Source organism: Anomaloglossus baeobatrachus, chromosome 1, assembly GCF_048569485.1.
Source record: "Anomaloglossus baeobatrachus isolate aAnoBae1 chromosome 1, aAnoBae1.hap1, whole genome shotgun sequence".
In the NCBI taxonomy this organism is placed as follows: domain Eukaryota; kingdom Metazoa; phylum Chordata; class Amphibia; order Anura; family Aromobatidae; genus Anomaloglossus; species Anomaloglossus baeobatrachus.
The window spans coordinates 673704886-673717199 of NC_134353.1; the positions used below are offsets into that span (position 1 = coordinate 673704886).

General features: G+C 42.6%; 1 protein-coding gene across 2 annotated transcripts in view; it reads left to right on the forward strand.

Moving 5' to 3' along the window:
• Positions 1-12314, forward strand: part of GRK3 (G protein-coupled receptor kinase 3) — a 348746-nt gene that overhangs the window by 104047 nt on the left and 232385 nt on the right. For both annotated transcript variants that reach the window (XM_075320060.1, XM_075320059.1), the window contains exon 2: positions 7967-8043. In XM_075320060.1, the coding sequence (XP_075176175.1) occupies positions 7967-8043 (77 nt within the window). The remainder of the gene's footprint in view (positions 1-7966; positions 8044-12314) is intronic.

The following is a 12314-nucleotide window of genomic DNA, read 5'->3' on the forward strand; positions in this document are numbered from 1 at the left end:
ATCATGTCCGCTGCAGTCCAGCCCTTTATTTTGGGATGCATGTTTTGCCAGTGCTGCTTAGAGTCAAGCTATCTGAACAGCAGTTCTAATAGCAGGCACGGCCAATCAGAGGCCAGCAGGTGACGCGTATGATGTCATCTGCTGGCCTCCGATTGGCCGGAGCCTGCCATAGCAATAGATTTTCAAAGAGCTTGATTCTGCGCAAAACAGGAAATTATTCATCTGAAATAAAGCACTAATGATGGCAGGCCCCTGCAATCATCAAAGGGGCTGATGAGTACACTGTGGGAACGGAGGACAGGTGAGGTGTGTGTGTGTGTGTGTGTGTGTGTGTGTGTATATATATATGTATGTATGTATGTATGTATGTATGTATGTATGTATGTATGTATGTATGTATGTATGTATATATATATATATATATATATATATATGTATATATATATATATATATATATATATATATATATATATATATATATATATATATATATATATATATAAAAATATAATCTATATAAGGCACAATGGGGGACATTACTACAGGATGGACCAGCATGGGGACAAAGATGGGTACATTACTACAGAATGAGGACCATGATGGGGACAATGCTCGGCACATTGCTAGGATGGGGACAAGGATGGGCACATTACTAGAGAATGAGGACCAGGATGGGGACAATGCACGGCACATTGCTGGGATGGGGACCAAGATGGGCACATTACTAGAACAAAAGGACAAGGATGGGCACATAACTACAAGGGGACAAGGATGGGCACGTTACTACAGGTTGGTTACAAGGATGGGCACATTACTACAGAATAGGTACCGGAATAGGCACATTACTACAGGTGACAAGGATGAGGCACATTACTACGAGAAGAACAGGATGGGGGACATTACAAAAAGATGAGGACCAGGATGGCAACATTACTACAAGATGTTGGCCAAAATGATTATATCGAGCTAATTATAATACAATATTACTTATAAATATAAGATGCAATGTAAAAAAAAAAAGCATGAATTTTTTTTTTATATATGCATAAACAAAAAAAGTGCACGTCTGTTTATAATAAACAAGAGAAAAATGTTTAAAAACAGTGATAAATAATTTGGGGGGGCCTCATTCTTTGCAACATACAGTGACATTTTTATTAGTACCATTTTTTTTTTTAATTTATTATTTATTTTTTTTTATGTATGAGTCATATACCTAGCAGAGTTTGAGACCCCTGGGTTAGTGGGTGCAAAATGCTTGGCTCTGGAAACCCAAACTAGACCATTGATGTAGATGTACACCTATCATGGTGATCATTTTAAGTACTACTTCATTGATCCAGCACATGCATTTTAGGGGTGCTTCACACACAGCGAGCTCGCTGCCGAGATCGCTGCTGAGTCACGCTTTTTGTGACGCAGCAGTGACCTCATTAGCGATCTCGCTGTGTGTGACACTGAGCAGCGATCTGGCCCCTGCTGCGAGATCGCTGCTCGTTACACACAGCCCTGGTTCGTTTTCTTCAAAGCCGCTCTCCTGCTGTGACACACAGATCGCTGTGTGTGACAGCAAGAGAGCGACAAATGAAGCGAGCAGGGAGCAGGAGCCGGCGTCTGACAGCTGAGGTAAGCTGTATCCAAGATAAACATCGGGTAACCAAGGTGGTTACCCGATATTTACCTTAGTTACCAGCCTCCGCAGCTCTCACGCTGCCTGTGCTGCCGGCTCCGGCTCTCTGCACATGTAGCTGCTGTACACATCGGGTTAATTAACCCGATGTGTATAGCAGCTAGGAGAGCAAGGAGCCAGCGCTAAGCAGTGTGCGCGGCTCCTTGCTCTCTGCACATGTAGCTGCTGTACACATCGGGTTAATTAACCCGATGTGTACAGCAGCTAGGAGAGCAAGGAGCCAGCGCTCAGTGTGCGCGGCTCCCTGCTCTCTGCACACAGCGCTGGTAACTAATGTAAACATCGGGTAACCATACCCGATGTTTACCTTAGTTACCAGTCTCCGCAGCTTCCAGTCGGCGGCTCCGTGCAAGCGCAGCGTCGCTTGCACGTCGCTGCTGGCTGGGGGCTGTTCAGTGGTCGCTGGTGAGATCTGCCTGTTTGACAGCTCACCAGCGACCATGTAGCGATGCAGCAGCGATCCTGACCAGGTCAGATCGCTGGTCGGATCGCTGCTGCATCGCTAAGTGTGAAGGTACCCTTACTCTCCGGTTGTAAAGGTTCAGAGCTGCTCCCTGCTGTGTCCTTTCATGGGTTTACAATAGGATTTCCTGTTGAGAAAAGGAAAAAGGGTTAACGCAGAAATAAATGCTTCCCCGCAGATTGTCTCCTTATCTCGGGGATCTGCAGTGGTGCAAAGTGTTTAAAGAGTCACGAACTGCAAATAATAGAAAACAGTGTTTCCACTTGTGTCTTGGGTCCGGCTGCTTATGAGTACACGTTTAAGAGGCTGTCTAGACTTGTGGAAAGAAAGCTAGATTGTTGTGCTGCTTTCAGATAGGTTTTGCTTTTCCATTATGCACGGTTTGTCACTTGCTGTCAGTGAATGGAAAAAATGTCTTTAGAGATTGAAAACATGAACCTTACTTCTCATAGCCTTTACTATTAGTATGTAGCCTAGGCTATCTTCCATGAGCTTACCGGCCTGGGATCCAGCAGACACGTTCACGTACACACAAGCCCTGGAGCAAAATTTCAGTACAAGAGCCCAGATTTTACAAACTGGATTTTCTTAAAGCCTCATCTGTGAGACATATAATATAATGTAGTTATGGGTTTCTATTCACTGATGCAAATCTGATTTTGAAAATAATGAAAAATGTATTTTCATTTATGTTCCTTGCTCATGTAGCCATTAATTCCATAACGCTTTACAGATATCATCATCACAGCCCCCATTGGGGCACACAATTTAAATTCCCTATAGCGGGCTTTACAAGCTACGATATATCATATGATATGTCGTCGGGGTCACGTCGTTAGTGATGCACATCTGGCCTCGTATGACATATCGTAGCTTGTGACAGCTACGAGCGAGTGTGAACGAGCAAAAATACTCACCTTATCGTCGCTCGCTGACACGTCGCTCATTTTCATAAAATCGAACATCCGGTTGTTCATTGTTCCCGAGGCAGCACACACCGCTCTGTGTGACACCCCGGGAACGATGAACACCGCTTACCTGCGTCCCGCCTGTAATGCGGAAGGAAGTAGATGGGCGGGATGTTACGTCCCGCTCATCTCCGCCCCTCCGCTTCTATTGGGCGCCCGCTGTGTGTCGTTGCTGTGACACCGAACGTCCCTCCCCCTTCAGGAAGTGGATGTTCGCCGCCCACAGCGAGGTCGTTCGGGAGGTAAGTGCGTGTGACGGGGGTTTACATCTTTGTGCGACACGGGCAACAAATTGCCCGTGTCACACAAGTGATGGGGACGGGTGCGATCGCACGATTCATTGCAGCGTGTAAAGCAGGCTTATCAGTGTGTCTTTGGAGTGTGGAAGGAATACCCGGCGGAAACCCACGCAAACATGGGGAGAACATACAAACTCCTTGCAGATGTTGTCCTTGCTGGGATTTGTCTACTGTAGCAGGGATAGACCAAATATATTTCAAATTTCACCTTTAAAGGGAAGTTGTCAGCAGGTTTTTGCTATGTAAGGCCTCTTTCACAGGTCTGTGAAAATCACGCACTTTTTTCACAGATGTGTCAAAAGTGCGTATTGCCCTCTGTGTGCCGTGTTTATGGCACACGTGTGTTCTCCGTGTGCTATCTGATAACACACGGAGAACAGGAACTTTATGCTCTCCTGTCCCTGGCGTTGCTGTCCGTGGTTCGATCTACAGTCTCCGCCCCTGCCGACACCACGCTGCTGCTGCTTCCGGCCCGCAGTGGAGTGAATATGCAATGAGCTGGGGTCGGAAGCGAGTGACAGCAGCGGTAGAGACAGCAGTGCTGGAGAAGGTGAATATAGAAATTCCTTTTAATTCAGACACGTGTTTTCTCCGGTCCGTGTGACACTCATGATGCCGGAGAAAAACAGACATGTCTACGTGTGGAGTACATGGGCACACCTATGCTCCACAGGGACACACTGTCCATGACAAAACATGCACGTCAGCGCTGACCCATTGATTTTAATGGGTCTACGTGTGCCAGTGTCTCCAACACGTGAGGAAACAGATTAAACACATACCGAAAAGAAGGTAAATCGGGCTCTACCACTCAGTAGGTAGGTGCTATTGAGGTAAACACAATTCTCAGATCTTCTCTTGTCCATTTGAGTGCTGAGGTTATTATTGTACAAACACGTACCGGAGACACGGACGTGTGAAGGAGGCCTCAGCTGAAGTCAGCATGCTGCAAGCATTAACACAGGAAATTCAGAGATGCCGGTCTTGTCATAGTTGATCTGTTTTTTTGTTTTTTTGTTTTTTTTTGCTATGTATGTTTAAGCAGCAGTACCCTTATCATTGCTCAGACTACAATGTCACTCGCATGACAGTCCAGCATGCCTCCTCTTCTGATTGACTTCTCACTGTCCATGTACAATCACTATTGACAACCTGGTGTGGGTGGGACAGCTCTCTGGACTCTGCTACATGACCAAAGCTAAAAATTCTGATTGTGTCTGCACCCAGTAATCTAAGTGATACATTGTTGCACTCAGGATCTCTTCACCTACGTCATGCTGCTCTCAGATGAGGTAGCAAAAACCTGCTGTCACATTCCTTGTAATAAGTACATTTAAAAATACCTCTGGGCTATAAAAAGACACATTTATTATACCTACCGTATATGATTCCTGGTACAGATATTTCATGAAAATGCACTAGTCAGTTAAAGTACCCAAATGAATCAAAAGGACAAGAGAACATATTCTTGTATGATTAATGGCACAAATTATTTCAAGAACTATGCACTGAGAGCAAAAATCACTTATAGCACGGAGTTTAAGGAATCACAAAGACGTGATAAAGAGGAAGGATCTCACCCAATAGTTATAACATCTGGGGTCCTGGTGGTGTCCTTCCCTGATCTAGTGTTGGACACGGGGGTGGAGGATGGCATATAAAGAATCCACACACTACTCCTTACAGGATCTTAGCAGCCCACAAATGCTCCCACAAGATTCAATGCGTTTCTTCACATAGTCATTAGGGGATGAACGTTGGTGGCATAGCGGAGCAACCTTATGGCTTGAGGAAACCATCAAACCACCTCTGTGGTCAAAAAGGAGGAGCCTCTTTTGTTTGTACCTGATCTCTTAACACTAGAAGTCCCAGAGAGGGGTCATTTAACATTTCTACCTTTGGAACCCAGAGATGGGTCGAATGACCTGAAGGATTTTAGCTAGCATCCTATAATCACCGTCTTTTGTTCTGTAATTAAGGCCATTACTGTCGCACCACAGGAGGTTGTTGTTTTCCATTGAGTTTAGCCATTTAGTTTCTAGTTAGTTCTACTCAGTTTGACTAAGGGTCATTTGACCCTCTTTCGGGACTTTTCAGGGGGGAGCTTGAACTTTCTGGGACTTCTAGTGTTAAATAATAGCACCATTCACACAGGTATTGTGGTATGTGATATAATTTTCTGCCAAAAAAATGTGCGCTCCAGACGCACAGTCCTGTATTGGATCGCACAAATAGGGAAGAATTTGTCTTTATTTGACTTGCTTATATAACCATTAATTCCACCACACTTTGTAGACCTCATAATCATCACTATGCCCATTGGGGCACATTCTAAATTCCCTATCGGTGTGTCTTTGCAGTGTGGGAGATAAGCCAAGAACCTGGAGCAAACCCACACAAATATGGGGAGAACATACAAACTCCTTACAGATGTTGTTCTTGGTGGGATTTCAGCCCAGGACCCCAGTGTGGCAAAGCAACAATGCGAACTATTGAGCCGTCGTAATTTAAAGGCCATGTACACTTTCATCGCCATTTATTATTCATCCCAGTGCTTCTAAAATGTCTCAACGTTGCAAGCTGTTCTAACTAAAAAGTCTGTTGTTTTTGTGTCTACAGCTCCTACGCTGAATTATAGATGGAGTAAAATTTCACTTGGCAAATTGCGTACCACTTTGATAACGTGCTACAGTTATTTCACTTAAACGGGACCTGTCAAGTGATTCATACTGCCCAAAATACGGCAATATGAATCGCACCTGGCTGCACGTTGCGTTGCGTTACCTTGCGTTTTAGAGAGAATTTGCTTTCTAGATCCAGCCAGAGGCCAGACTTGCAACTGCCCCGGGCCAGTTCTGCACATTGCGGCCGCAACTAGAACACAGGTCTCCTCCTATATGCACACGTATGAGACCGATCAGTTCACTGCTGCAGCGCTGGAAGAGCTGGTCGGGTTACTGCTGGACTAGTCATGTCTCCAGATATGGTCCTGGCTTGATAATCACGCTGCTAGGCTGCAATTCATGTTACCCGCGGTTTGGCAGCATGAATATCCTTACAGGTTCTTTTTAAAAGATCCGATGACTAAAGGACTAGCCAATCATCATCAGGGCACATTCATATAGGTATAAGGGACTGTCTTGAAGGGTAAATATAGGTCGAGTCTATTCTTCTAGTGCCTTTCTAACTCTATTATACTGTACATGTGATGTTATTGCCTAGTAGAAAGCAATGCAGAGTAGTCTATAAAGGCCAAACGTGTCTGGTTCCAACCCTTTCTCATAGCACAAGACCTATTTAGTGTGCTTAAAGGGATTGTCCTACCTAGAATGTAAAATCTGGAATCACTCTGTGACTGCAGACTTGTGAATCCTCACACACACACTGTTTGGTAACGGAGGTCAAATGTGCGATCTGCAAACTTCCGTCCAGAACCCTACTAGTGGGCAAGTCCCTGCTCAATACACTGATATACACTTACATATATGTACAGTATGGCCCTAATCATGATATATGTTATGCCACACACTTAAAAAAAATAACCAATTCTATTCTCTTCTGATGCCAGCAACTGACTTGGGTGTGAAGCGGGGTAGCGCACTAATGTCATTGTTTTGCACCCCCTGTACACACCGACGTTAGCTGACAGCAAATCCAAAATGAATGTTTACTGCCCCCCACGCCCTGGATTATGGGCATTGGAAGCAGTGTGAATATATACTTTTTGGTTTTTTTTTTTTAATAGCGGACAGACTTGATCGCCCCAGTCACTGCAGTAAACTTATGGCTGGGGTGATCAGTATGTCCGCTATTAAAGAAAATTAATATTTACTGCCCCCCACACCCCATAAGCCTGCCTTCCTGCCAGCTTCAGTTTCGAGGATTGGGCAGGGAGCAGTAAATATTCATTTTCTTTAATAATGAGCACACGTGTTCACCCTAGTTGCTGGCTCCTGCATCCCGTTACCCAGCTCCTGCTTTTTGTGACCCGGTCAACCACCGACATTCCCCCCCCCCCCACCTACCTCTCCCAGCAAGGCAGGCACATGTGGGCTATAAGACGCACCCCCCCCCCTCAATTTCCTCCCAAAATTGGGGGGGGCAGAGAATGTGTGTCTTATAGTTTGAAAAATACGGTACCTACATGAATGTGCCCTGATGATGAATGTCTAGTCCTTCAGTTATCGGAACCTCATTTTTTTTTTACCACAATTAGAGACAGCAGTTTTACACTTCACAAAGACTAGTAATATACATATGTATAAAAGTGACTGCAGACTTTATTCTAGACCAGACAACCCCTAAGGATTTGTACCCTTAAAACAACCCCTCAAGTAATCCATGTCTGACTGCTGAAACCGTTGATGATCAATTGCTTGGTGCAGGGAAAATGTATTGGGTAACAAAGTGGTTGCAGAAACCTTTTAACTGCAGCTCGGCCATTGCTGTATAAATCCAACTTTCTTAATGCTGCTATGATAAAGATGATTTCCCCAATGCTGAGTGCACGCCGCGGTATTAAAGCCTATCTCTCTTTACTTTCAGCATTCGAAGTGTGATGCAAAAATATCTTGAAGAACGAGGGGAGCTGACTTTCGACAAGATATTCAACCAGAAAATCGGTAAGGAAGCCAATTGTTTATGATGCCACATGAGTTCTAACCACAAGTCCCAAAGTATTGGGGTTCTCTTTATTTACAGATCAGGTATCGCAGATTAAATTTGACAAGTGATAAAAAGCTAACCTTTCAATGAGCTTCTTGTTGCGTATGCCGGGCAGGGATACTGTATTATGGCGGTTTATTATGAAATATGACGTCATTTAGACTGGATTAGTCGCTTCACGTGGTGAAGAGGGATCATTTTATTAATGTCTTTCTGTAACCGGTCGTATGCAATGCATTTCAGATCAGAACCTTTGAAGTTATGAGAAACATTACTGTCTAAACTAGAGAAAAGGAGGACTCCCCTTAATATTTTACATGGACTTCTAAACTTCAGGAATAATAATAAAAAATAATAAAGGAATTGTAAATACATTGCTAAACGGCTTAAATTGGTAAATCGCACTTGTTTTGAGGAATGGTGCCATTCATCGTAAACACTAGGATGCCATCCTCTGTGACTCGGCAGAGCCAACGGCATTTTCTACATGGCTGAATACATATTTGCGTGGTCATGGATCCCCTTTTTGCCCCAAATTATATGGGACTCTGGCAATTCACGTGGAGCTTCTTACCCTAAATACATACATCATATATTTCACCCTTTATTGAGCCCATATTCTTTATCCCATAGTTTTGGATACCCTATTATAGACTCCCTTTATTTAGTCTATAATAGGGTATAGAGTCTATAGAGTCTATAATAGGGTATGTTACATGGAAACATTTGATTTTTACGCTCTTTGATGAAGCTAGACAACACAACCCACTTTTTAATTGAAGGTTTAATAAATTTGTGTGTTTTATGAGGTAATTTTTCCTCTGAATTGCTAGATAGCCAGCGCCGGACTGGGCCCAAACAAGAGCCTTAGCACACAAACCCCACCAGCCCGCATATTATAACAGCCATCAGCCCTGATCAGTGAATTTTGCCTTTACAATATCATGGCCCTCACCAATCTTTTAAGAGTTATTTGAAGAATCACATTTAAATGGTGCAGCAGTGTGTATGATCAACTACAGCTCAATTTACATGGTGCTCCTCAAAGCCGCCTTTCTCGAAATTGTGGGGGTCCCAGTGGTCTGATCTTCATTGAAACGGAAAGTCATCCCAATCCAGAAGATAAGTGATAACTTCCAAACTAGGGATAACCCACTTAAACAGGTTTTCTTTTAAAAACAAACATTTTTTAGCCCATAGGAATCTGGAAAATAATAAACCAATAATGACCCCCACAAAGTCCATTGTAGCCTATATGACAACAGAACTGGAGATGTGGTGCTGTGCAATATATATATAGAAAGAATTATACAGATACTGAGAATTATACCCAGTATACAGGACAGGAGAAATGGTACTGTGCTGTGTGTATATATACAGAATAAGACAGCCACTGAGAACTACACCAAGTATACAGGACAGGATAAGTGGTACTATGCAAAATGTATATATACAGGTACTGAGAATTATACCCAGTATATAGGACAGGAGAAGAGGTACTGTGCAGCGTATATATACAGGTACTGAGAATTATACCCAGTATACAGGAAAGGATAAGTGGTAGTTTTCAGTGTGTATATATACAGAATAATACAGATCCTAAAAATTACACTCAGTATACAGGACAGGAGAAGTGGTACTGTACAGTGTATATTTACAAAATGCCAATACTGAGGATTGCATCTAGTATACAGAACAGAAATGGTATTGTGCAATCTATATATAGAGAATAATACAGATACTGAGAATTACATCCAGTATACAGAACGGGAGAAGTGATACTATGCTGCCGCATATAAGTATACAGACTAATACTGATACTGAGCATTACACGCAGTATACAGAACAGGAGAAGTGGTACAGTGCAATGTATATATACAGAATAATGCTAGTACTGAGAATTGCAAAAGGTATACAGGACAGGAGAAGTGGTACTCTGCAGTTTATATATACAGAATAATATGGATATTGAGAATTACACCCAGTGTACAGAACAGGAGAAGTGGTACTGTGCACTGTACACATAAAAAAACATTCAGCTACTGACAATTACAACCAATATACAGGACAGGAGAAATGGTACTGTGCAGTGTATGTGTGTGTATGTGTGTGTATGTGTGTGTATGTGTGTGTGTGTGTGTGTGTGTGTGTGTGTGTGTGTGTATATATATGTATATATGTATATATATGTATATAGATGTGTATATATATGTATATATACAGAATAATACAGGTACTGAGATTTACACAGAGTATGCAGGACAGGAGAAGTGGTACTGTACAGTGTATATTTACACAGAATAATACTGATTCTGACAATTACACCTAGTATACATACAGGACATGAGAAGTGGTATTGTGCTGTGTGTATATATACACACAGAATAATACGGATTCTGACAATTACACCTAGTATACAGGACAGGAGAAGTGGTACTGTGCTGTGTGTGCATATATACAGAATAATACAGATACTGATGATTGCACGCAGTATACAGGACAGGAGAAGGGGTACTTTGCAGTGTATATATACAGAACACAAGTTAAACATATATTTTTTTATTTCCAAATTTTTTTCACCACTTCAGTAAAATAAAATATAATAATTTGGTATCTGTGTAATCGTACTGACTTGGAGAATCATACTGTAAATTAGTTTTACCATATAGTCAACATGGTAAATAAAAAGTACAAAACACAATTGTGAATTTGCTCTTTCTTTTGTAATTTCAACGCACTTGGAATTTGTTTCCTGCTTTCCAGTGTATTACATGATAAAATGAATGGTGTCATTCAAATGTATAGTATAGTATAGTAAATGTACAATATGGTATTCTGGATGGACAAATAAAGTTATTTCTCTTGGAAGAAGGGATGGAAAATAGTGTGGTCATGAAGGATTAAGAGGGATATTCCAGTCTAATCAGGTGATTGGAAAAGGGATTGTTAGTCCAGTATCGGACCCACTTCTTTAAAAGGAAACTGTCACCACTTTTTTGGCCTATAAGCTGCGGCCACCACCACCGGCCTCTTGTATACAGCATTCTAACATGCTGTGTATAAGAGCCCAGGCCGGGGGTATAACATAAAACACACTTTATAATACTTACCTAACGGTCGTGTGGTGGGCCTTATGGGCGTCTCCATTGTCCGGAGCTGGCGCCTCCTCTTTCGGCCATCTTCGTCCTCTTTCTGAAGCCTGTCTGCTTGACGCGGCTACGTCATACACACTTGACGGTCCTGCGCAGGCGCACTACAATACTTTGATCTGCCCTGCTCAGGACCTGAATGCTGGCGAGTGTGTATGACGTCAGACCCGTCATGCACCGCGGCTAAAGAAGGAGCACAAAGATGGCCAAAAGAGGCGACAACAGAGACGCCCATAAGGCTCACCGCACAACCGTTTAGGTAAGTATTATAAAATGTTTTTTTATGTTATATCCCAACCTGGGCTCTTATACACTGCATGTTAGAATGCTGTATATAAGAGCCCGGTGGTGGTGGCCGCAGCTTATAGGCCAAAAAAGTGGTGACAGGTTCCCTTTAACCCCATACTTGCATCCCCTGTTCTTCCCTGGCTACAAGACTGTGGCCAGGAGTAGTTAAGTGGATGTTGCACTTTTGTCCTGACACTCTACGGCTACGACTCGGAAGGTATCTAAAGATATTGCTGTTCTCGGGTGTCTTTATCACTGTCATAGACTTCAATAGTGTGCCAGAGCACATGCGGCTCCCTTTTAACTCCTCGTGGCCATGGTCTTCCAGCCGGGGAAGAACTGGGAAGGTTAAGGAGATTGATGGGTTTCTGAAAAACTGGTGGAACTTGTTCAGACTGGAACACTCCTTTAAGGCCCATAATTGGGGATGTATTTGGTAATGGTATACTTGTTACTGATCTTTTGCGGTTCATATCTTTAATTTTCTATTATTTAAAATATCCGTGTATGTCTCGTTTCAAAATATCTAAACGTTGAGGTTTATTAGCGCTATTATTACAGATTCCAAGTAAAAATTGGCCAAGAATAGGTCTGTTTGCTTATTTCATTTGGATTGTATCCCAGTAATACCACAGAGCTAAAATTAATCATATACTTTTTACATTTATGTTTGCTAGCAAACGATTCTCCGAGTGTTTAGAAAGGAAGATCCCGAGCTATTCAGCTCGTTCTTATTGAAGTAATTCGTCTTCTCGATTTATTCCTGTAATATGCGGGTAATTTGACCATGC